Genomic DNA, 24,352 nt, shown 5'->3' on the forward strand with positions numbered 1-24,352 from the left:
CTTGTACCCCAGCTCTTGTATAAATAAATAAATCTTCTTTTAAAAAAAGTTTTCTTTTTAAGATAATGTGTCAGATCAGTCTATGGAGATGGGTTAGAGTAAACTGGGATAAGCTATTTTCTCCCATCCTTAATTTTTCAGAAACAAATTAAAACAGTGGATGTTATTCTATTACTCTAAATCAAATCCCCTTTTTTGATTGTGGGAGTTTAAGTTTTGCCCTGCCCCAGCTACTACACCCACCCAGGCACTCTCGGAGGCCTGTAACCCACTACCACAAGCATGGCCAGCCTTCACCATCAACTCCTTTTCTCCTCTTACTTTCTAACAGTAGCTTATAGATAATGTCTCTTACAAGTCCTAGAGACAATATTTAAATTTAGTGCTGCCTATAAACAGAGTGGAAAGATTAGGTAAGGAACTAATAAAAACAAAAATCTTCCTTTCAGAGAATACAAGAAAAATTTCAAAATGCCATTTAAAAATTTGATCTTAAAAATAATTTTTTGTTCACTGTTAAATACTCTTAACAGTTATTCTCAGAAATGGAAATTAAAAAGAAAATTATATTACAGAGATTCCTTTAAACAAAATTAAAAGAGAAATGCCATGTCAAGAAAAACTGATAGCAACATTTATGGTGAAATCTACCAGCTTATATATAACACTCATGCTTATAAGACTTAACAAAACCAAAAAATTTGGACATCCATACTGACATAAATTTACACAAAGTAATGTTCAACATATACAAAGTAAATTAATGATTATTCTTACAGCTGGATTCAGAGAAAATGAATAGATGCAGAAATTTACATCAAGATATTTATAAACCATCTTAAATCTGCTAGCCTGGCTCTAAGATCGTGCACAGCTTGTCCACTCCAAATGATTAGCTCCAAAGAGAAGGATATTTTCAAAAACAAAATATTCACAAACTGAATTCTTATACAATCTATTCTATTCCAGCTCTGACAGGAAATCATGGTGGTCACTCTGAATGGCCTGTGTTGGTGAAATTTGGTGAACATCTGTAATTCAGACCACCTACAATGATACTAGAAATAAAGGAAGGAACAAAAGAATGCGTGAGTGAACAAATAAATGAATGGATCATGGAAGTCCCCTTACTGCCCCCACACACGGTTTTACCCAACTGCAGCTGGTAAGTCTCGCCTAGCAGAGCATTAAATGTCTACCCCTGGGGGTTATACCGCTGCGTCTTCCTCACCTGTAAGAGAACAGGGATTGACACATACCTTTGGGCTGACACTTTAAAGGAAACCGAGTGTACCAGGTGTCCTCAAGCTTCTTCAGGTCTTCATTATCATGCAGTGGAAATACCTGAACCACGATGCCAGACGTGAGCAGTCTTCTCACTGCAGAGGGAAAATGGGCCAAACTTCACAAAACAGATTTGAGATTGTTCATGACCTGCATCATCAAATGAAGAGAGAAGCGCTACAGAGATCACTGTTACACTGCCTACCCCAAAGACTCACTTTCTTTTGTTCTTCAGGATGTAAATGTCATTACTATTTTCTTTGCTTATGAAAGCAATACATGTCAATGTAAAATCCTAAGCCTTACAGTAGAGTACAAATTAGAATTTGAAAGGTCTCAGGTTTTCTCTCTTCCCCCCAAATTAACTACTGTAAACAGCAATTTACTTTATAGCCAGACTTTAAAATACACATCATAGATATTTTAAAAACAAAAATGGGATCATTTTATACTCATTATTATGGAATATTCTCACGTAGTAATATATTTTCAATATCACTATAAATAGAACGTTATGTCCTTTTTAGCACTGTCACAATATTCCCTTGTATGAAATGCTATAATTCAATCCTCTTTTGAAAAATGCATTTCCCTTTTTTTACCATTATAAATAATGTTAGTTATTTATATGTTAATTCTTGTACATTTACATTTCCCCACCTGTCTACTAGTTCCTTACACAAGAATTGCTAGATCCAAAAACATACATATTTTAAATTTAGACACACATTACAAAGCTGCCCTTAGAAAAATTCTTCCAATCTGTCTTTCCACTACAGTGAAGGTAAGAAAATGTTCGGTTCCTTTTATTCTTGTTGATACAAGTATGTTCAGTCATTTTCATCCTTTCTAAACCATTAGCAAAGGCTTACACATTCACAAACAGCAAATATAAAAGATTTTCTACTCTTAGCAGTCATTTGTCTAGTGTGATTTTAACACTCATGCATGTATCTGAAGAGATAAACTGAATCACAGACAAGAACCCCCGGTAATAACAAATAAAAACCGGGCATTCTCTCATCCATAATTACTTAGTGACATACCGGATTGGTGGGCCTTCAAGCCTTTAAGACCCAAAATGTGGAGAACTCAAATGCAATGCCATGTACCATAATCAGAGAGAGAAAGAGAGCACTTTCCCAGTGCTGTCTCTTAGAAAGACTATGGCTGCTTATAAAATGGCATCTGCATCAATAGCAGATGCTTTCCTCTTTTCATATACTGATAAGCTTTGAGTGCTTTAAGGTTTACCAGCTCATCTCTTTGGAGGACTGTTTCCCCTATTATCCACCTTGTCACCAAACACAGGTGATGAAATATCAGAAACAGGCCTCTCAATGAGGACCAGCAAATAAACGCCTGCAGGATGGACAAGAAACATGACCTGAGTCTTTAGCGTAGAAATACTACACCTAACAGGAGAGACAACGTGTCCTCTGGATGGAAGCCCTATCATATATTCTTCAGGGCAATTAAATCTAATATCTTAGAAAAGAAAGAAAAATAGTAAAGAGGAAATATCTGGTACTGACAATAGGGAAGTGTCTGAGTCTGGAGGAAAAGATTTGTAATTGATGATTCTTCATTACAAGTTATACTTTGTACATAAGTTATACATAGAAAAATGTTTTTTAAAAGCTAGGGTTGTGATGACATTCTCCTTAATGATTTTAAAAAGCATATACTAAAATATCAGTAACAAGAAAAAAGGCATGTGGTTTAAGTTATATCAGCCTCTGCTGTGGTCAGATCCATTGTTTGAATATTTTTATTCTAAAGTGTTTCAGCAAATTTTTCTTCAGCTAAGATGAGTTGGCCACCCACAAAAGTTCTGATTCTTATCTCTTATTTGGGGATGCAGAGCTGTAGCTTATTCTTTCTTGTTATTTTTCAAGTACTGTATCAAATTTTTTTAACTTTGAACTGACAGTATCTAAATTATTTCACTATTTCTCAGTTCTTTATTAAAAAAAAAAAAATGATTCCATTCCAGCATAAAAGACTTTCCAGGCAGGCATAAAAACCAGCTTGTCTACTTCTAAAACAGGGTTATGAACTGAGGACGCAGAGAGAATATAAAGCCACAAATCCTACATTACTAGGCTTCACTTCTTCTTCAGTGCCAAAGTATGGTTCTAGTTTCAGCTTCTAAAAATAGAAGACTTTTATTTCAAATCCTTCAACCTTCCCAAGTCAGCTAAGAATGTAATTAACATGAGCTTTACCTTCTATGGAAAACGTGATGATGTACAGGCCTATTTAAAGAAAAGAACAACTAAACTAAGATTCCTTCCTTCAAGAATGCTGAATGATCTGTTGTCAAGTACTAGGGCTATTACCATTTTAGCCATTTAACAATTAGCCAAACAAAAATCCAATTTAAGAGAGACTATAAGTCTTACACAGGAACTCTCTAAATCAAATAATGCAATAACAATACTAAAACAGCACTACCTCTGTTTTTGGTTAACGTGACAAGTTTTCTTCTAAAGTAAAAACAAAAATCTCTCAGAGCGTCACTGAGGAGCAGGTCTTGCTGCCTCTAGTCCAGAAAGTGATGAACAGCGCACAAAGTACCAAGAGGGGGCAAAGGCCAGCAGCAGCCTTTGCAAGGTGAAGACAGCCCCCCTTTACCCTGCAGCTGCTGCTATGCACCAGCAGCCCCCGCCCAGGCCCCACCCAACTCTCTCACTCAGGAGTGAACACACCACTTTTTTCTTAAGAAGGAAAACTCTGCTGTGTTTTGAATACGTTTTTATATTCCTATGTTGTTTCTACAAATATGCTTGTAGCAACAGAGAGATCTCTCTATCTAGATATAGAGAGAGAAATAGATATATAGCTTCTGTACCCAGTGATAGGTGAGATCAACAGCTCAATCTTCTTATGTACATGCCGACTACATGATAATTACTTGAAATCTACTCCATTATTCTCATAAGATAAATTAATAATTTCAGAAGACAGGTTGCATCTGGCCACTCTAACCTACCCATTTGTATATAGAAGATAAATATTAGAAGTTCTAAAAGAATAACAATATAATATTAATCTAATCTGAGATGTGCCACATCCCTGCAATCAAAACATGATAATGATCTGATAGGCACTGTGAGATAGAGATTAATCTTAAATGACATTTCTTGGAGTACAGTTAATAAATAAGAAATTCTTGGCTCTCCTATCTCCTCTTTCTAAAGAAAAACACTCATGAGGTTTTTTTTTTTTTTTAATAGAGGCATGCTTTATTTATTTGTTTGCTGGTTTCTTTGTTTGTTTTGTTTATACATGCACTGGGTACAGTCAGAAGCGCGGGAGGGCGAGAGAATTCACCAGAGCCAGAGCGGGGAGCAGAGCAGGCAGAAGGACCGAAGTACACTGCTGAGGGGAGCAGCGGGCGGCAGGAGAGGTCTGCGCGCCATGTGGGACCCTCCTCCGGTGGCCGGGGAGCAGCCGGGGATCGAACCGGCGCCGCAGAGGCCGCGCGCAGCTTCGCAACCCAGCGCTCAACCGCTGCGCCACCGGGGAGGCCCTCATGAGGTTATTTACATGACTATTAACTATTAGTAATCAATAGCAGAAGGCACAATCTGAGAATATGAAGAGATCTTAGCTCACACAGGAAACTACAAGCGGGAGCCTCCCAAGGTGAGCACAATGACTGAGACTTACGTATAGCATATTTCTAGCTCTCCACGTGGCTTTGATGGATGAGAGAGCACCTTTACATACACAGCTCATGGCTGCAAGGACACAAGTAACTAGCTACTGAATGAAAGCTTTCTATAAAAACACAACATTATGGCAAACAAAATTATAATTGCTATGTGCACAATGAAAATCAAAGTAAGTCTGTGAGGATGGGCTGTTTCTCATAAAAGTGCGAGCCACTCCCAATGTTGAGGGGGCCCGGCACACAGCAGGTTACAATCTCTCCTCCCAATCAGCTTCAAGGATGAGGCTACCTCAGATAATGGCTCCAATAAAGCTTAAAGTGAAAACAAGCCTTTCCATGTATTTTGGTGGATTAACTTGGTGGTGAAAATCTAGGACTTTAGTCACTGTAAGTTGTATTACCTTTAAAATTTGTAAACAGGGGCCGCCCTGGTGGCGCAGGGCATTAAGATGCAACCTATGAAGCTATCTGCAGCCGCTGCAGCACAAGTTCAATTCCCGGCCAGCCAGGGAACAGCCCACATGGCACGGCAGACCTCTCCTGTCTCGCCTGCTGCTCCCCTCAGCAGTGTATTTCAGTAGATCTGCCTGTTCTGTTCCCCACTATGTCTCTGGTGAATCCTCCCACCTCCCACACCTCTGGCCTGTACCCCAGTTCTTGTGTGCATAAATAAATAAATCTTTACAAAAAATTTGTCAACAGTTCAGTTTATAATTATCCATATACCACTTCTTCAACCAAATACTATGATATAAAATTAAAATGATGCAAAATACAACACAGGATTTTAGGGATCACATTTTCAAAGACATAAAGGAAAAAAACATGGCAGTATTTTAAAATTCAGTCTAACAACATCAACATGATTCTCAGGTAGCATTAAAAATCTCACATGGGGCCTCTCCGGTGGTGCAGTGGTTGAGTGCTGGGTTGCGAAGCTGCCTGCAGCCTCTGCAGCGCCAGTTCGATCCCCGGCTGCTCCCTGGCCTCCGGAGGAGGGTCCCACATGGCGCGCAGACCTCTCCTGCCGCCCGCTGCTCCCCTCAGCAGTGTACTTCGGTCCTTCTGCCTGCTCTGCTCCCCGCTCTGGCTCTGGTGAATTCTCTCACCCTCCCGCACTTCTGACTGCACCCAGTGCTTGTATAAATAAATAAATAAATCTTTAAAAAAAAATCTCACATGACTGTAATTAAAATTATTTTATTATTCTCTTCTATTTATTACATAGAGAGTGAAGAAGGGTGAGAAGTAGGGAAGGAGGGAAATAAGGTAAGATCCTTGCTTACAAAAGTCTTACCATGCCAACAAGAAAGATATTTCTAATAAGGCACCAGGCTGGCTACCGATGCACCCAAGAGAAATCCAATTATATATTTCCTTCATGGTTTTCAATTCAGTTAAAAATTTCTCTCTTTGAAGCAACTGGGAACATTTGGAAAATGACTGCTCCAAAGCCCCATTTAATAAAGGGCACACTCATTCTTATCTCTGTCCCAACCAAAGCAAGAGAATGTACCTGTGCAGAAACTAATAGGTGAAATCGGAGATTTCTACATGACTGGCTGATTAAAGTGGATGAACAGGAGACACAGGATAGTTATGCTAACAACCAGGAGAGTGCCTCAGTCAGCTCTGTATTTAACTTGATGCAGTGCCCAGCTGAGTCTGAAAACATGTCTTCCCATTAATAAATTAAGAAAGATTTAAAATTTGGGCATGGCAACAAGCAACTACTTAAATACAAAGGTGGAAATTCTGGCAATAAACAGGGACGAGACACCTGGGCCTTGTTCTGGTTAATGACACCAAACTAAAAACAACAAAGGAAACAAGAAACATAAAAAGAAACCTGTACCTGTGATGACAGAAAAGAACCACACTATAAACCTGAATCACGAACTATGAAAAGAGGCCTTAAAAGTGAGTCCAGGGTGAACTAAGAGCACCCATACCTCTGCAAGCCTGGGTGAAGCAGCCAGAGGGCAAAAGAAGAAGGCAACCCAAGGGTTTATCAACATGTGAATGGATAAGCAAAATGTAGCATAGCTATATGATGGAACTTTACTCAACCTTGAAAAGGTTTCCTCATGATACAACACAGGTCAACGTTGAGGACTTTATCCTTAGTGAAAAAGCCAGTCACAAAAAGACAAATGGCATGTGAGTCCACTTATTTCAGACACACAGAATAGTCAAATCATAGACAGGTCATATAATGGTGGTCAGCAGGAGCTGGGCTGAAGAGGGAAAAGGAAGTTGTTTTTTAGTGGGTACAGAGTTTCAGATTTACAAGATGAAGAAAAGAATTATGGGGACAGATGTGATGGCTGCGCAACATCAGAATGGGTGTCTCTGAATCTAAAATATATTTGGTGACAACTGGGAATACCGACTGGCTCTTGGTCACCTGTCCTACTAGAAAAAGTATAACACTGATGATTAAAAGGAAACCACGCTGGGAGTGATAGAAGCTTACATGTTTGCTTGTTTGTTTGTTTGTTTAATCCAAAAGAGGAGGTATATTATAAAAGGGGAAAAGAATAAAAGACACTTGCATAGACACACGCAGGCAGGAAGAGCTGCCCCGAAAGAAACAGGTTTGCTAAGAGAGAGTTCTGCATGGTCACAGGCAGATGCCCTTGAGGAGAGCTGCCTGTGCTGAGGGAGTTCAGTGCAAGCACCAGCGTGGTACAGGTCATGGGCAGGCATGAGGGAAAGGGAGAGAATTGGTGAAAAGAAGCACCTGCATAGTCACAGGTGGGCAGAAGGACTGCTGTAAAGCTTACATGTTTAAAGTGTATTTTATAGGCAGAAAAAAATGCTCTGAGGCCTTGCCATTATCTGGATTTGAGGTAAACTTGGAATTTCACAGTGTAGTTAAATACTTTCATTCTGCAAATTAGTTTTCTCATTCAAGCAGAATTATGTAAAATGAAAATGTAAGCTGCTAATTTGTATTCAGGCATTTTGTGATTTTGTAAATCTATTTAAACCTTCTCCTTTTTTTCAAGTATTCATCTCTAGTGAGATGAGATGGGAAGAGTGCTCCAGGAAAATATCACGTCTCCTCTTTATATTCCCCCATGAATATTGATTATATCAATGTTTGGGCATAAAGTAAACTTTGTTATTTTAATTTTTTTTATTTTATCTATTTATGCATACAAGAGCTAAGGTATAGGCCAGAGGTGCGGGAGGTAAAAGGATTCACCAGAGACAGAGTGGGGAGCAGAACAGGCAGATCTACTGAAATACACTACTGAGGGGAGCAGCGGGTGAGACAGGAGAGGTCTGCTGCACCATTTGGGTTAGCTCCCTGGCCAGGAATCAAACTTGTGCTGCAGAGGCTGCAAATAGCTTCATAGTGCTGAGACTTAATCCCTTGCAACGCCAGGGAAGCCCAAACTGTTATTTTAACTGTATAATATGTACGTGTGTTCACACTGAATTTTAAACTAACTGTATGCTGTGATAAATATACTCAATAAATAAAAACCGGCAAAACATACAGAACAAATATATTGATTTAAAGGTGCAAAATAGTAAAGTTCTAAATGCAAAAGACATGTTAGAGCAAAATAAGTTATAAAACTGTGTACATTTTCAGTAAAAGAAAAAATATAAAGCTTCTATAATCTGTTATTTTAAAAAGTTGCATTCAAATACATATCTATAAGCTGGTTGATTTCATGACTTACATAATGATTTTCCTGGATATAACTTTGCCTGGGGGTAACCAGGGATCATTTTTTCATCTCTGGCTCTAAGATTTTCAAGTTCATGTTTGATAATGAACTGACATTCTGCCATTGTAAGGAAATCATCATTGTTGTCTAAAATAAAACAAAAAATTCCAGTTATTTTCTCAGCAGTAGTCAAATAAATTGACTAATATTTAAATAACCTGGGATTATAGAAATAATGATGTTAATGATAAACAGTTAACTTAAGGAGTAATCAAAGTACAAAATCAGTACTGACATGATACTGGAAAATCTAGTAATAAGAAACACAGTAGCAGTTTAGTATCCTAGAATCCCCATTTCCTGGTAAGGTAACTGGTTCTATGGTGGCCCAAAGGGGGTTCCAGAGAAGGACAGTTTCTGGGAAGAGCAAAAAAGCCAGGGCAGGTATGATATCAGGGTAGGAATCTGGCTTTGGAATCAAATTAGTTCCTTCCTGGGCTTTCTGAGTTACAAAATGTGATTAAATTTCATCAGACTCTAGATTTTTATATCTCAGTGAATAAATGACCAAAGTGAAATGTGCCTCATTTAAAAGGATTAACCTGTCCAAAAAGCAGTATTTTCTTTCTTTTTTTTTTTTTTAAAGGTTTATTTATTTATTTATACAAGCACTGGGTACAGTCAGAAGCATGGGAGGGTGAGAGAATTCACCAGAGCCAGAGCTGGGAGCAGAACAGGCAGACTGACGAAATACACTGCTGAGGGGAGCAGTGGGTGCGGCAGGAGAGGTCTGCTGCACCATGTGGGACCCTCACCCGGTGGCTAGGGATCGAACCGGCGCTGCAGAGGCTGCAGGCAGCTTCGCAGCCCAGCGCTTAACCACTGCGCCACCGGGGAGGCCCAAAGCAGTATTTTCTTATCAGACTTTCTTCTCCCTCATTTACAGGAAGATGCCTGACTCCAGAAGGAATGGCCTGGGCTTGAGAGTTTGAAGGAAAATTTGTCATATAGGCAAACTTCAGTTCTATCTCTAGTTAAAAATATTATTAGAGGGCCTCCCCGGTGGCGCAGCAGTTGAGCACTGGGTTGCAAAGCTGCCTGCAGCCTCTGCCACACAGGTTCAATTCCCAGCCACTGGGCGAGGGTCCCACACGGCGCGCAGACCTCTCCTGCCACCCGCTGCTCCCCTCAGCAGTGTGCTTCGTCAGTCTGCCTGTTCTGCTCTCTGCTCTGGCTCTGGTGAATTCTCTTACCCTCCCGCGCTTCTGACTGTACTCAGTGCTTATATAAATAAATAAATAAATCTTTAAAAAATATATATTATTAGAGTTAAAGAACATTTTACCTTCTGCTCTCTGGTTGTGAATGAGATCAAGCAAGCGTCTGCTGTTTGGATATTTGTACCACATTCTATAATAACTACCGAAATGATTAAAGAATTGTATTATGTGAAAATAGAACAGGCTTTTTAATAAGCATCCAAGGAGCTTCATGTTCTGTTTAACTTACATCAAAAACTTCTCTTTGATAATCAATTCTGACAGAAACACAGAATCTTGGGACTTACCATCAAAACCTTTGAAGTTGTGCCGTGTCCCGTAGGTGAAGGCTCGCATGGCGTTGTCATTACACTCTTTAACCAACCCCAGTGCTTCTGCCCCGAGTAACAGTCTAGTGTTGGAGGCACCAACAAGATATAAGTTCTGATTTTCAAGTGTTTCTTTCTCATATTTATTTAACAATGGTCTAAACAACAGCTGGGCACCTTCAAACACAAAAGATAAGCACAATCTTAGAAAGAGACAAAAGTTTCAAAAATAAAAATCTTCTAAATAAATAATATGTTTTTAGAAAAGAAATTATATTAACTATTTAAATCCAGTTTCCAAATAAGTAGCATATACTGTTGACTCTTAAGCAATGCAGGGACATTGGGTACTGATCCCCTCCTGAATAGTTGAAAATCTGTGTATAACATTTGGCTCCTCAAAAAGTTCACTATTACTAGCCTGCTGTTGACTGCCTTACCGATAAGTCAATTAATACATATTTTGACTATGTATTATAAACTTGTTTTTACAATGAAGTAAACTAGAGGAAAAAAAATGTTATCAAGAAAATCATAAGAAAGAAAATACATTTTCTATATATAAGTGGACCCCATGGAGTTCAATTCATGTTGTCCATGGGTCAACTATATAAAAATAATTGGGGATGGCAATCCTGTAAAACTTTTTTTAATAAATGCCAAAAACTAGAAAATTTAATAAGTAGCTTAACAGTTACTCAAATCATAAGTAGATATGAGAAAAGAATTTAAAATTTATTAGCTCTATTAGCTCTAGATATAAAATTGAACTTAGTAAAAATAACAAGTTTCTTAATATTAAAAAACATTAAAATTAAAGGATATTAATTTTATCCGACATAGCTGTGGTGGGTAAAAATATTGAGCTAGTGCCCTATTTTCAGACAGACTCTCTGTGTCTAATTGTACATAGTGTCCCCATGCCAAAATCCATGCATCTGACCCTCTGCAGAGAATAAGCAGAGTCTTCTGCCAGGTGGTAAAATACAGAAGGAATCAAGAAATTGAACTCTTTTTAAAATAGATTGCAGTCATTCTTTTTCTTTTTTCTTGGCACCAATTTTATGTCCAACTTCATGTGTATTCAGTTTCACTGACTTCTGAGTCTTTGGGAATATTCTGCAGTGTAAACCAAACTCATCTCAATATTCTACCCAGCCAGCTTCACCTCTGACTTTCTCAAGTCTGAGAAGCTAATTACTACTCATCCACCTGCTTTCCAGCTTCCAGAATGGTGCTGCTGTCCTTTTTCTACGTCAAATGTGTACTTATATCTTTCTGAAAAAAACCCTTTCGTTACATTTTAATAGGAATTTGGAAAAGAGTAAAAGCAAACATGAGTGTTAAATTTATTGCCTATACCTGAAAACTCCAGAATACTTTTTTGGTAATTTCCTTTACTATTGTCCCAGCAGAGTAGATAGATTCTACCTTCCCCACCCTTGTGTGTCCCTCCTAAAGTCACACAGTGAACAAAGGAAGAGATTGGGGTACACTGTAGTCCCTCACTCTAAGACACTACAAATGTTCTGAGATCTCAGGAGCCTTAAAGGGGCCCTAGACCAGTGAAACAGCTCAGATGTTAGCAAGCAGTGATACATATTTATAAATTTTCTTTTGATTCTATTATTTGAAAAACAAACAAACATTAAAACTTCCACTTCGAAGTTTCTTTTTTCTTTTAATTTAAATTTTATTTTTATATTCCCCATACAATTGCAACCCCCTTATTTTGACCCCAATCCCTCCTTTCCCCGCCCCCCACCCCCCATAGAATGTCTCTGGTTCATAGTTGTTTGTTGATTTTGATTTTTACTTTCTTATAGTTATTCTTTTTCCTGGTCCCTTACTTAAGTTTTCTAGATTCCTGCTATAAGCGAGACCATCCGGGATTTTTCTTTTTCTTTCTGGCTTATTTCGCTGAGCATGATCCCTTCCAGCTCCATCCATGTTGCTGCAAATTGCATGTGTTTATCGAAGTTTCATTTTTAAGAAAGCACTTCAGTTTGCAGTAACAATCTTTTTAAAAAAGCCTAAGTTTGGTTAAGCATTTGTAAAGTCTTAGATGTTGTTCTGCATAGTTTTGTGGGGCATTTTCTCATGTAAAAAGCCCTCCACCCGGGCCTCCCCGGTGGCGCAGCGGTTGAGCGCTGGGTTGCGAAGCTGCCCGCGGCCTCTGCAGCGCCGGTTCGATCCCCGGCTGCTCCCCGGCCACCGGAGGAGGGTCCCACATGGCGTGCAGACCTCTCCTGCCGCCCGCTGCTCCCCTCAGCAGTGTACTTCGGTCCTTCTGCCTGCTCTGCTCCCCGCTCTGGCTCTGGTGAATTCTCTCACCCTCCCGCGCTTCTGACTGTACCCAGTGCATGTATAAACAAAAACAAACAAACAAATAAATAAATAAAGCATGCCTCTATAAAAAAAAAAAAAAAAAAGCCCTCCACCCTCTCACCCAGATTTAGATCTCATTTCCCCCTTTGGGAAAGGTCTAAACTTTGGTTTCTTCTATAAAGACATCTCTAACCACCCCAAAAAGCATCACCAAAGCATCACCGCTTTCTTCCCTTTATTTTTACAACACAGTATATATACACTTCCCTTTTAGGTACTAAGCACTGCTTTGTAACAGCCCTTTTGTTCGCTTCTTTTGTTACTTCAATTTCTAGGAAGTAATGTTAGGGGGAAATGATGTCCTGAGTTAATCCCATACAGGCTTTGTGGACCCCACCCCCACTCCAGACTAAAGCCATCAAGACATTGGGAAAGACAAATCCCATCACCACCAAAGGGAGGGTGGCTGGGACCTGAGGGTGGAGTTGGGCAGCCAGGTTGGATATAAAAACCAAACACATGGGCATTGGGGGGCTCGCTGTCGCTTGCCTCCTGGCTTTAGGGCTCCTGGCTTGCAGCCAGCTCTCAGAGCGCCATTTGGGATTCCAGATCAGCGGATTGGGTAGGACTCATTTGTCAGCGGATCGGGTAGGACTCATTTAAAACTTTGTCTCCCACTTTTCTCCCTGAGTTGTACATTTCCTCATTTCCCCTTCCCTTCCCCTTCCCTAGAGCATTGATAAGTCCTTTTAAGCGCGCGGGTGCGGACCCACAGTCAGGCACCCCGTTTTGTATCGGGGTTGCTCTACAACAGTTACACTAAGTCTCCTTACCCTGTCACCTGCAAGAAATATCTTTGCAAGAACAGGCTGGATTTATCTTTCCCCCAGCACCATACAAAGAACACGCAATAGATACTTGCTCATTCATTGGACAAATATTTATCAATCACCTACTGTACACCAGGAACTGTGATAAGCACAGAGTTTATAGCTGTGAACAAAATCACTCCATATTCATTATAGTCTAATGGAAATTTACAGTCTAATGTTGATTTAAGGTGTCTTTTAAGGGGCCTCCCTGGTGGCACAAGAGGTTAAGCACTGCACTATGAAGCAATCCACAGCCTCTGCAGCACGAGTTCAATCCCCGGCCGGCCAGGGAGCAACCCACATGGTGAGTCAGACCTCTCCTGTCTCGCCCATTGCTCCTCTTAGCAGTGTATTTCAGTCAGTCTGCCTGTTCTGTTCCCCACTGTCTCTGGTGAATCCTCTCACCCACTGCATCTCTGGCCTCTTTAAAAAAAAAAAAAAGATTTCTTTTAAGTCCCAGATAAATAATAAAAAGCAAAATAAAGGAACATTAATTTTAAAAATATATCAGTGAGAAAATGTAAAACACATTTGAAAATAAATTTTCACTCACTGAACATGACTAAGTCTGAGTGGTATTCACTATACTCACCTCCATCTTTCTTTTTCGTGATAATTCTGTTTTTCAGCCATTCTTTGGTTTCTTCTTTGACATCCTGAGCAAGTTCTATGACTACCAGAGGTGTGAAAGAAGTCTCAGAAGTATCCAAAGCTGATAAGGTCACTTTCATCTTTGATAAACTTGCTAAAAATTAAAAGAAAGTGAAAAGAAAACTGGTTATTATGGAAAAGAGAAAATTAGAGTCAGCCCAGTGATTCTGAACAAGAGCAAATTTTACACTTTAAACTTATTCTAACTTTGTACTTTATGTGAGTATTAATGACTCCAAAGTATGAGTGCAAATCAGTTCCCGGGGACCATCACTAAAGGAGTGACCAATACCACAGAACATCTTCTCTTCCTTTGGGAGAAATCTCAATCTTGCAACATGTTGATCAAGCAGATCCAGATTGTCTGACCTGAACTGATCAAAAGCTTTTGCTTTTCTCCAGCAGTGTGTAAGTTTTATTTGGGACAAGACAGGTATTATAAATCAATGCCACATTCAAATCATACTACAAATACATTAGCAATGCTATTTAACATAGCAGCCAATGCTTATTTCTTTTCAGATCAGATCTTTTATCTTTTACTAGAGATACCAGTTAAATCAAAAGTCAGGATGTTAAGATTCTATGAAGGAAATCAAAATAAGATCAAAATAGGAACTAGTACTCATGACCAAATAGTTAATAGTGTGGTCACAAATGAAAAAAATGATAGCAGATAGCAATCAGAGCTTTGGGGACACAGAACATTTACTCTGAAAAAGGTTTGGATCAAATATGTTCTGCACAGGGAAATAACCTGTGTAAAATCAATAAATCAATGCAGCAAGAATAAAAACAGCATGGAAGAAGAATGGAAGACTGGCCAGAACAGAGCAGAGGAGCAGCATTTTGTTAAGTGAGACCATTTAGGGAAATGCTCCAGTTTACATCTGACCCAGCCATCAGTAATGAGTCACTGTGTGAGTTTCTGAGCAGAGGCTTAGCTCTGTGTCCATGCTATGACTCTCAATGGATAAATTTAGGAGGCAAGAATATGGGCATTCTTCCTGCTATTCATTCAACTCCTCTGAACTTCTGAAATTTTTCATAACAAAAAAATGTTAATTTACCAGTATTACAGAGAGGCTTAGCATCATTATCTTTTAAATAGAAATAGCAAATAGCAAACATTTATTATGAGCTTACCACGAACCAAGTCCTGACAGCATCTGAAGTTCAAAAGCAAATAAGGTCCACACTGTCCTTTTTTAGGAGCTTGACTTCACACAGCAGAGGCAGGTGTGTATCAAACCATTCTAACACGCAGGGAAAGGCTAAATGCAACTGCAAAGACCAGAGGGAAAAGGGCAGACTGAGGAGGGAGAATTAACCTTCCAGAAAGGAAGGCTGAGAGCCAGAAACCCTTCAACTTGGAAAAGATAGATGGTAACTCCAACATTTTAACCTGGGACATGAAGAGTATGCAAGGGAAGAAATAACTGAGATACAAATAATGGTTGGGTTAAAGGAAAAATAAAGCTCACTAGGGCATATGTGGACATGTCTCAAGGTCACTTTTTTAGTATTTATGCATTACTAAGCACTAAAAGACCTATCTAATGTGAGTAACAAAGGACCAACTTATTAATAATTACCAGGTCATAAAGCAATATTTCTGAGACTCTAAACATGAGAACTATCTAGAAACTAATAATTTTCTCATTAATGCAAATCAAAACTACAATGAGATCTCATCTTACACCAGTGAGAATGGCACATATTAAAAAAACTAGCAACAACAAATGTTGGTGAGGTTGTGGAGAAAAAGGAACTCTCCTGCACTGCTGGTGGGAGTGCAAACTGGTCCAACCTTAACAGGGTGGACCCCAGGAAAGGGGGAGGTTCCAGGTTCCCTGCCCCACCCAAGGGAGGGTGGAGCTGAGAGGGAGAGAAGAAGCTGCAGAGACTGAGGAAGGAAGAAAGCAGGATGGAGCCAGAAGGAGACCTGGAGGAGGCGCATGGAGCCTAGAGACATGTGAAAAAACTGCGCTTGCCTTTTGGTCATGGATGGGGTGACACAGATGTGGGTAAGACCTGTGGGGAGGTGACAGTGGCAGCTTTTATCTTGATTTTGATTTTGCTCTTTCCTTTCTGGCTTGTCTGGTTGTTTCTGACACTTTTCTGTGGGTCCCCACTGGAAGATGCTTTAGACCTGTGCCAGGCTTTGAGGTATTGCTCTGGGCCAATCCCATTTGGATGGAGTTTTACCCACGAGGGGACGCGTAACTTTGGGTGCTTGATTTAGAAACTAGATTCTTTGCCTTTCCTGCATTGTTTCCTACTTGTATTAAAGTTTCTTCCCATTAAAGTCTCATATGTTTTATATTAATGTGGTGGATGGCAAAACCCATTTAGAATAGACAGGTTTGCGGTTCTGGGCTGCCCCTCTCCCTGCCCTGTAATACAACCACTATGGAGAGCTGTGTGGAGATTTCTTGACCTACTAAACATAGAGCTTCCATATGATCCAGCAATTCCACTCCTAGATATTTACCCAAATGACACAGAAACAGTAATTCCAAAGGGCACCTGCACCCCTATGTTTATAGCAGCACTATTTACAATAAGCTAAGCTATGGAAACAACCCAAATGCCCAAAAATAGATGACTGGATCAAGAAGATGTGGTACATATATACACAATGGAATATTACTCAGCAATCAAAAAAGATAAACACATGCAGTTTGCAGCAACATGGATGGAGCTAGAAGGGATCACGCTCAGCAAAATAAGTCAGAAAGAAAAAGAAAAATACCGGATGGTCTCACTCACAGCAGGAATTTAGAAAACCTAAATAAGAGACCAGGAAAAAGACTAATCAATGCAAAGTAATAATCAAAATCAACAAGCAACTATAAACCAGAGACACACTATGGGGGGGGATTAGGAAGGGGTGGGGAGAGGAAGAACTAGAGTCAAAGTAAGGGGGAGGGTGCAATTGTATGGGGAATATCATCAAAATGAAAATGCATACATTGTACAAAGATGAAAAATGATGTAAGAATTATATAAAATAAAATATTAAAAAATAATAATTTTCTCATTGATTTTATCTCATTTGAGATATTATATGCCTTTCATTACTTGAGACACAAGATTTCCAATGTATCACTAATAAAAGTGCCACTATCTCTGATGTACAAAGAGTTCTTATAAATCAACAACAAAAAAAAACCCTGAATCACAAATCACAAAAGAATACAAATTGCCAACACACATTTGAAAAAATACTCAAAGTTATTAATAAGAGAGATGCAAATTAACAACATACTTTTCCTAATTCAAATTTGCCAAAGTTGAAAGACAGACAGAACCCAGTCTGCCACAGATGTAGATGTAGGCATTTTCACATACTGTTGACAGATGCTGTCATTTATTACACCACTGTTTCAGAAAGCATAGTGAGATTATGAAAAATAATATTGACTACTCATACCATTCAAGATGGTCAGGAATTTATGCCAAGGTGATAAAATCACATGTGTATAGAGAAGTTCATTACAGTTTTTTCTTCTTATTATTTTTGGAACTTGTGACAAGAAGCTAACTAAGTCAAATATATAGAGAGAAGTTCATTAAGTATATAGAAGTTCATTACAGCTTTATTATTTATGGCAAAGGAACAGAAAAAAAAACACTATAACATAAAAGTCCAACAACAGGAGATTAGCTAAAGATTAGCTAAAAAATAAATCTGCAACATAAAAGTCCAACAATAGGAGATTAGCTAAAGATTAGCTAAAAAATAAATCTGCAACATAAAAGTCCAACAACAGGAGATTAGCTAAGGAAGCATAAGTAGTAGGATATAGAGCCAGCTCTATTCAAATGGAGAACATGTCATAATACATTGGAAAAATATAAAAGATGCAAAGCATAACTTACAAATATATGTACCCCATAGTAAGATCAAAATGACAACACTAGCTAATATCTGCTGAGGACTTACTACGGGCAGAGCACTGGGCTAAGCATTAACTCATTTAGTTACCTACTCTGCATAAGAAGGAACTTTAACACTTTCATTTTACAGACCTGAAAGTTGAGGTGAAAGAGGGTAAGTAGCTTGTCCATTATTACAAGGCAGCAAGCAGGGAATCTGGGATTTGTAACCAGGCAGCCCATTGCCAAAGTTTATACCCTGAACTGCATACATGTCTCAGTCCACAGCTGTCAGTCCATAGAGAGCATTTTAATAAAAAATTCCATCCATGATTAGTCAGATATATTTCACCTAGTAGTTATTTCTAAGGAGTAGGATTTAGAATGCTTTTTATTTCCTTCTTTTTAATTTTATTTTTGATTTGAATGTTAGTGAGGGGGTATTTTTTATAATTAGAAAAAAGGGGTTTCCATATTTCTGAGTATAGAAGTCCCACATTTCCAACAATATATGTAAAATAGATACTTTAGTAAAGATCAAATACTGTTTAAAGCTGTTTAAAGCTGATAGTAAAAAGAATGTTTTGCTTGGGGCCTGCCCGGTGGCACAGCTGTTGAGTGCTGGGTTGCGAAGCTGCCCGCAGTCTCTGCAGCCAGTTCGATCCCTGGCCACAGGGCGAGGGTTCCACATGGCGTGCAGACCTCTCCTGCCACCCGCTGCTCCCCTCAGCAGTGTACTTTGTCAGTCTGCCTGTTCTGCTCCCCGCTCTGGCTCTGGTGAATTCTCTCACCCTCCCGCACCTCTGACTGTACCCAGTGCTTGTATAAATAAATAAATAAATCTTTATTAAAAAAAAAAAAAGAATGTTTTGCTTTATTCCCCAGATGAAAAACATACCAACTAATGATGCTGATAAACTTGCCTAACACAAGGCAGACGCAAACCTTCAATTTGTACAACGTACGGTATCTGCAAAGTGCAATAAAACAAAGCATGCCTGTACAGGAGGGAAAAACAAACATGCCAACTTTGTACAGAAGAAGCTGCCTAGCTTTCAAATTGTTTTGTTTTACTTTGAGGAAAGATTAACAATGAAATGCCTTCTGTTCCACAGTTCCGGAAATGAAAGGACCTGGCGCTTAGGCACATCACCTCCCCGCCAGCTCCTACGTAGGAAACTGCCAAGAACACTGCAAGAGCCGGGCAGTGACAGAATTTTTACAGCAGAAAGTCTTAGGGGTCGATTAGGCCCATGACCTCACTATGTCATGTTGGAAAACCCAAAGTCACACAACCACGGTAGCAGGGACAGGTCTGAAAATCCAGTGATCTTTGAATGACACCATGACATTCGTGATAAAGACTTTGTCCCTTACCTGTGAACTTAACATCAATAAAGTCTGTTTTATAGTCTCATTATCAGAAGGAACACTGGCCTTGCCACAGCTATGTCGCTGCATGCTTTAGCGCAATAAAAGTGTCACAGACAAGTGCCAGTGCTGCTTGGACTCTGCTCTGAGTAATATGAAACATGTGGGGGGGATGAAGGCTGTCCACAAAGACTTTGCAGTGGAGCCTGGTAAGCCTAGATCCCTTCGAGGCTCCAGAACCTAAGGCGCTGTCGGAGGATTCAACCCTGCTGGCAATGCGGTGCCATAAGGACCAGCTCTGCCTCACACTTGAGACATCCACTGAGCCACAGAGCTGGGTTACCTCAGACCAGTACCCCCTATTATACCATGTGTACTCTCTTCTTCGTACTAAGGTACATTTGTGTCCTTCTTGTGCCCCCTCCTACTTAGGACATTTCTGTTACTCAATAGGAAGACTTCTGGGGAGTCCCTCTCCTCGCAGGGTTCCTGCTCTTCCTGTCTCCTACATGTAACAGGTGCAGCTAAGGCAGATTTCCAGTGGTGCAGATCACTGGTCAGTGGACTCCTGCCTGCTCCAATCCTACTTCTCCCTACCGCCTGGTCAGTGGTATGAATCTCAACAGTGAGGCGGTGGAAATAAGAAGCCTTGTGGCAGCCTTGGAGACAGCAGAGCTCCGTGATCCACTTTTACCAGAGGGTCTCAATGGGAACTTATTCCACCATTACCATGGATGCTTAACTGGTACATCCAGACCAAAACACAGTGGGGCAGGGGGAGGAGACATAAAGGCTTTAAGAGTAAGTACAAAAGAGGACCCCATGGTTCCAGTTGGGATCAATCTAAAAACAGGTAATGATTCAACATATATGGACATCTTGGGACCAGGGGTGGGGGAGGGAGGGGGTTAAGTATGATTCCTACTAATACTGTCAATTTTTCTCTAGTATCCAGACTGTCACCCAAACCAGCAACCAGTAATGACTATAAGGCAAAGAGCAGTCCTAGACTGAAGGGGTTCCCAGGCCACAGACTTTCAGTTTAAAGGTAGGACAAGTTCACGGGCCTCCCTGGTGGCGCAGCGGTTGAGTGCTGGCCGGGGAAGGGTCCCACATGGCGCACAGACCTCTCCTGCCGCCCGCTGCTCCCCTCAGCAGTGTGCTTGTCAGTCTGCCTGTTCTGCTCCCTGCTCTGGCTCTGGTGAATTCTCTCACCCTCCCGCGCTTCTGACTGTACCCAATGCTTGTATAAATAAATAAATCTTTAAAAAAGAAATAAAAGAACACCTTATTGGTTCCATAATTTGATCCAACATACTAGTTTAGCAATACAGGAAGAGAAGATAAATATGCTCTCACAAGGCATGGGGTTTTGGATATGAATTTAGAGAAAATAGATGCTTTCTAAAGGCCTAGTTTTAATTCACAGTTTGCACCAGATCATCCTATATAGGAAAGCACCCAGATTAAAGGTGATAAAACAACTAAATGCAATGAAGGACCTTGAATTTACCCTGGCCATTAGTAGGACAATTGATGAAACTTTCACAAGGTATGTAGGTTACTTAATAAAACTGCAGCAATGTAAATTACTGATTTCAATAATTGCCAAGTGAAAGGCATATGGGAACACTGTACTATATTTGCAAGTTTTTTTTATAATCTAAAATTATTTAAAAATCAAAAACTAAACTAAAGATTCCTACCCATAAAAAGTCCCTATTCTCTAACAACTCTCCCTCCACACACATACACCTGGCAAAAAAGTAAAATCCAAGGAAAGAAATACATACAACTAAAAATAAAGTTAAAAAAGTGTTTAAGCAGACTTTTAATGATCCAGGAAATTCCTAAGCAGGGGAAAAAGCAAATTATAAAGTAAAATCAACATGACCCTAATTTTTATAGTAGGTATATCTGAATCCACACACACACAAAACCCCACAGAGAATTAATAATTGTATGAAAATGCTAATAGGGTTAATGGAGTTGTATGCGATTTTTAAAGTCATCCATATATTTTTCTGTAGCTTCCAGATTTTCTACAAAAAAAAAAAAAAAAAAAAAAACCACTCCAGTATACCAGGTCTTTTGTACTATTTCAGATTTTTAAAATTTCATTCTTCATCTGCAACCTAAGATTCTGTCAGTTACAGCTGGTCAGGACATGACCTACTTCCCAGTTAATTTCAAATGGTTTATCATATTCACAGAATGGGTCCTTAAAGAAATATCTTGTCCTGTCTTCTAGGTTAGTATGACTTAGTTTGATAATAGGTAATAAAGATTTTAACTCACAGGATTTTTCTTTTTACTAAAACTCCGCAGTATTTAAGGGAATGTGATACAACTGTGTTTTGAGTTTGAACAAACATCAACTGTACTTGTGAAGTCCAGGGCCACCATAAAGTGTCTTGGCTCCTGGAACAGGATTTTGCAGAAGAAAGCACACACCAAAGCTGGGGCTGTGAAGGCGCCAACAAAATCAGAAGCAACCTATGGAAGGAGAACCACATTCCATCCACATTTCTCAGGTGCCCCAGGTACTGCCCCAGACTTGCAGTTCTTATTTAAACTGTGCGATGCGTCCCAGTGAAAAGCCTGGAAGCCCAATCACCCCGACGGCGAGCAGTACCCTGCAGGCTTGTCCAGGCCACACGGATTTGGAAATAACATAACTCTCCCCAGTCCCAGCAGCATGAATCATCGGGTCACTGTGAGCTGGTCCTCTCCTCCTCTATGCTTCACGGCTCCTCCGCCCCCACTCACGACCTCCCTCCCTACAGCCCTGCCACCCCGCTAAGCCCCCCAAACCTCACTCCAGCAGCCCCAGATTTCGGCCTCAGCGCGCCCCTTCCTTGACTCAACCCCTTACCCCCGATCCCCTGCCCCTCCCCAACCTCTCTCTCCCCAGACCCCACCTGCAACTGCCACTCCCGCAACACCTCCATTCCCCTCGGGGCACAGTCCCACCTCCGCGGCCGCCCCGGGCACTTGCCCTGCCGGGACCGCCCGCGGCGGGAGGCGCCGGGAAGGAAGGGCGGGCCGGGAGGAGCCCCGGACACGTCCAGGCGCCGCGCGCCTCCCCGGCTCAGCCGCCCGCAACGACTGGGGTTCTGGGCCATCGAGAGCGGGGCCCGAAGCGCCCTCCCCCACTCACCGGCCGCCGCCGCGCTCCAAGTCTTTCGAGACCCGGGGGGCAGCGGGTGGACGCTCCAGGGGGCCGCGCCCGGGCCTGCGGGGCGTGGCGGGTGCGGCACGGCCTAAGCGCGACGGCGGGGGCGTGGCCGCGGTGGGGGAGGCGGGGCCTAGACGCGACAACGTGGGCGGGGCTTGGCCTAGGGGCGTGGCCGCTGCGGGGAGACTAAGCCTACATGCGACAGCGCGGGGAGCGTGGCCTAGGGGCGTGGCCGCAGCGTGAGGGGCGGGGCCTACTCAGAGGCTTGACACCCCACCCCCACCCCCCAGCAAGGGCGGGGCCTAGCCAAGATCACCTGGCAGGGACAGGGGCGGCCCCGGAGAATTGAAGGACAGGTCTAGCTGTGCTGCCGCCTAGAGTGAGCGCGGCCTGGAAAGGAAGAGGCGAGCCCCATGGACTGTCACTCCACGTGACAGGCGGGACCACCGAGGGAGAGGCGGGGCCACGTTGGGTTGTCAGTTCGGATAGGGGCGGGACCATGGTGGAGAGGCGGGACCTCGGTGGCTGTCAATCCGAGGGGGCGGGATCACAATGGGGAAGGCGGGGCCTCGCCGGCGGTCAGCGAGGGCGTGGGATCCAATAAAGTGCAAGGAGAGGAATATGGCTATTCATGTTTTCTTAGTCCATTTCTTAAGCTCTAGAATCCAATTTCCTGAGCACTTTTATTTATTTATTTATTTTTTGTGGGCCCCTCGCCGGTGGTCGGGGATCGAACCGGGCAGCCTGGCAACCCAGCGCTCAACCGCTGCGCCACCAGGGAAGGCCCTGGGCACTTTTAAATATGAAAACGTCTCATCTTAGTTGGAACTCACTTTCAGGTAGTGAAAAATCCAAAGCAATTTATTATTAAACCCTCACATTCAAGACAAAAGGGAACTTACATTCAATATGGCCAAATAGCTTACCGGGATCTGGAGAGTCTCCAGCCCTGTCTCCCTTTGTCTCGGAAACCTTTTACTTCCCCTTTTCTCCCTTTTCTCTTTTCCAGCCACTGGTTTCATTTCCTTTGCTAGAAATCACAAGACACCTTCCCACCTCCAACCTCAAGGAGTTCTTGGCCCTAACTGTTCCCTCTGCCTAAAAGTTCTTTGTTAATGATGGAGATAGTTTTCTTCTTCTTCTCTCTCAAGGGAATCCAATCCCACCTTCTCACTAAGACCCTTTCTGACCATCCTTTAATACCTGCTCTCCTTCCCCACTGTACATCTCTCTATTTCTCATTGTTTTTTTTTTTTGTTTTGTTTTGTTTTGTTTTTTGGTTTTTTTTTTTAAAGATTTATTTTTATTTATTTATACAAGCACTGGGTACAGTCAGAAGCGCGGGAGGGTGAGAGAATTCACCAGAGCCAGAGCGGGGAGCAGAGCAGGCAGAAGGACCGAAGTACACTGCTGAGGGGAGCAGTGGGCGGCAGGAGAGGTCTGCGCGCCAAGCGGGACCCTCCTCCGGTGTCGGGGAGTAGCCGGGGATCAAACTGGCGCAGCAAAGGCTGAGGGCAGCTTCGCAACCCAGCGCTCAACCGCTGCGCCACCAGGGAGGCCCTCTCTATTTCTTGTTTGCACAACACTCATCACCATCTAATGTTTTACCTTATGTTTATTGTCAGTCTCCATGGACTTTAAGCTTTACAAGAGCAGAGACTTTTGTCATGTTTGCCCACTGATATATCCCCACTGTCTAGACCTTACTGGCCAAGATCAGAGTGAGCAGTAACTCTTGGTGGAATGAAAGAATAAATGAAGTCTTTGTCCCTCCACACTTCCAGCGTAGCCAGAACTGGGCTCAGAGTCCTCCAAGAATGCAATGCTAGGGAA

General features: G+C 41.4%; 1 protein-coding gene across 5 annotated transcripts in view; it reads right to left on the reverse strand.

Annotated features, from left to right (window-relative positions):
* ANO10 (anoctamin 10) overlaps positions 1–22,585 on the reverse strand; it is a 139,284-nt gene extending 116,699 nt beyond the window's left edge. Inside the window, exons 1-6 of one of the 5 annotated variants that reach the window (XM_037527155.2) lie at positions 22,502–22,585; positions 15,235–15,372; positions 14,030–14,182; positions 10,217–10,414; positions 8,662–8,796; positions 1,260–1,379 (exon numbers count right to left, since the gene is read on the reverse strand). In XM_037527155.2, the coding sequence (XP_037383052.1) occupies positions 1,260–1,379; positions 8,662–8,796; positions 10,217–10,414; positions 14,030–14,168 (592 nt within the window). In that variant the 5' untranslated portion in view covers positions 14,169–14,182; positions 15,235–15,372; positions 22,502–22,585. Of the gene's footprint in view, positions 1–1,259; positions 1,380–8,661; positions 8,797–10,216; positions 10,415–14,029; positions 14,183–15,234; positions 15,373–21,639; positions 21,838–22,262; positions 22,309–22,501 lie in introns of those variants that run through there. The other 4 variants (XM_037527166.2, XM_037527175.2, XM_037527185.2 and 1 more) reach the window with 4 other exon arrangements.
* Between the last annotated feature and the right edge of the window lie 1,767 nt (positions 22,586–24,352).

The sequence above is a fragment of the Talpa occidentalis genome, unplaced genomic scaffold (genome assembly GCF_014898055.3).
Source record: "Talpa occidentalis isolate TD23 unplaced genomic scaffold, MPIMG_talOcc4v2.1 talOcc4.10, whole genome shotgun sequence".
NCBI lineage: Eukaryota > Metazoa > Chordata > Mammalia > Eulipotyphla > Talpidae > Talpa > Talpa occidentalis.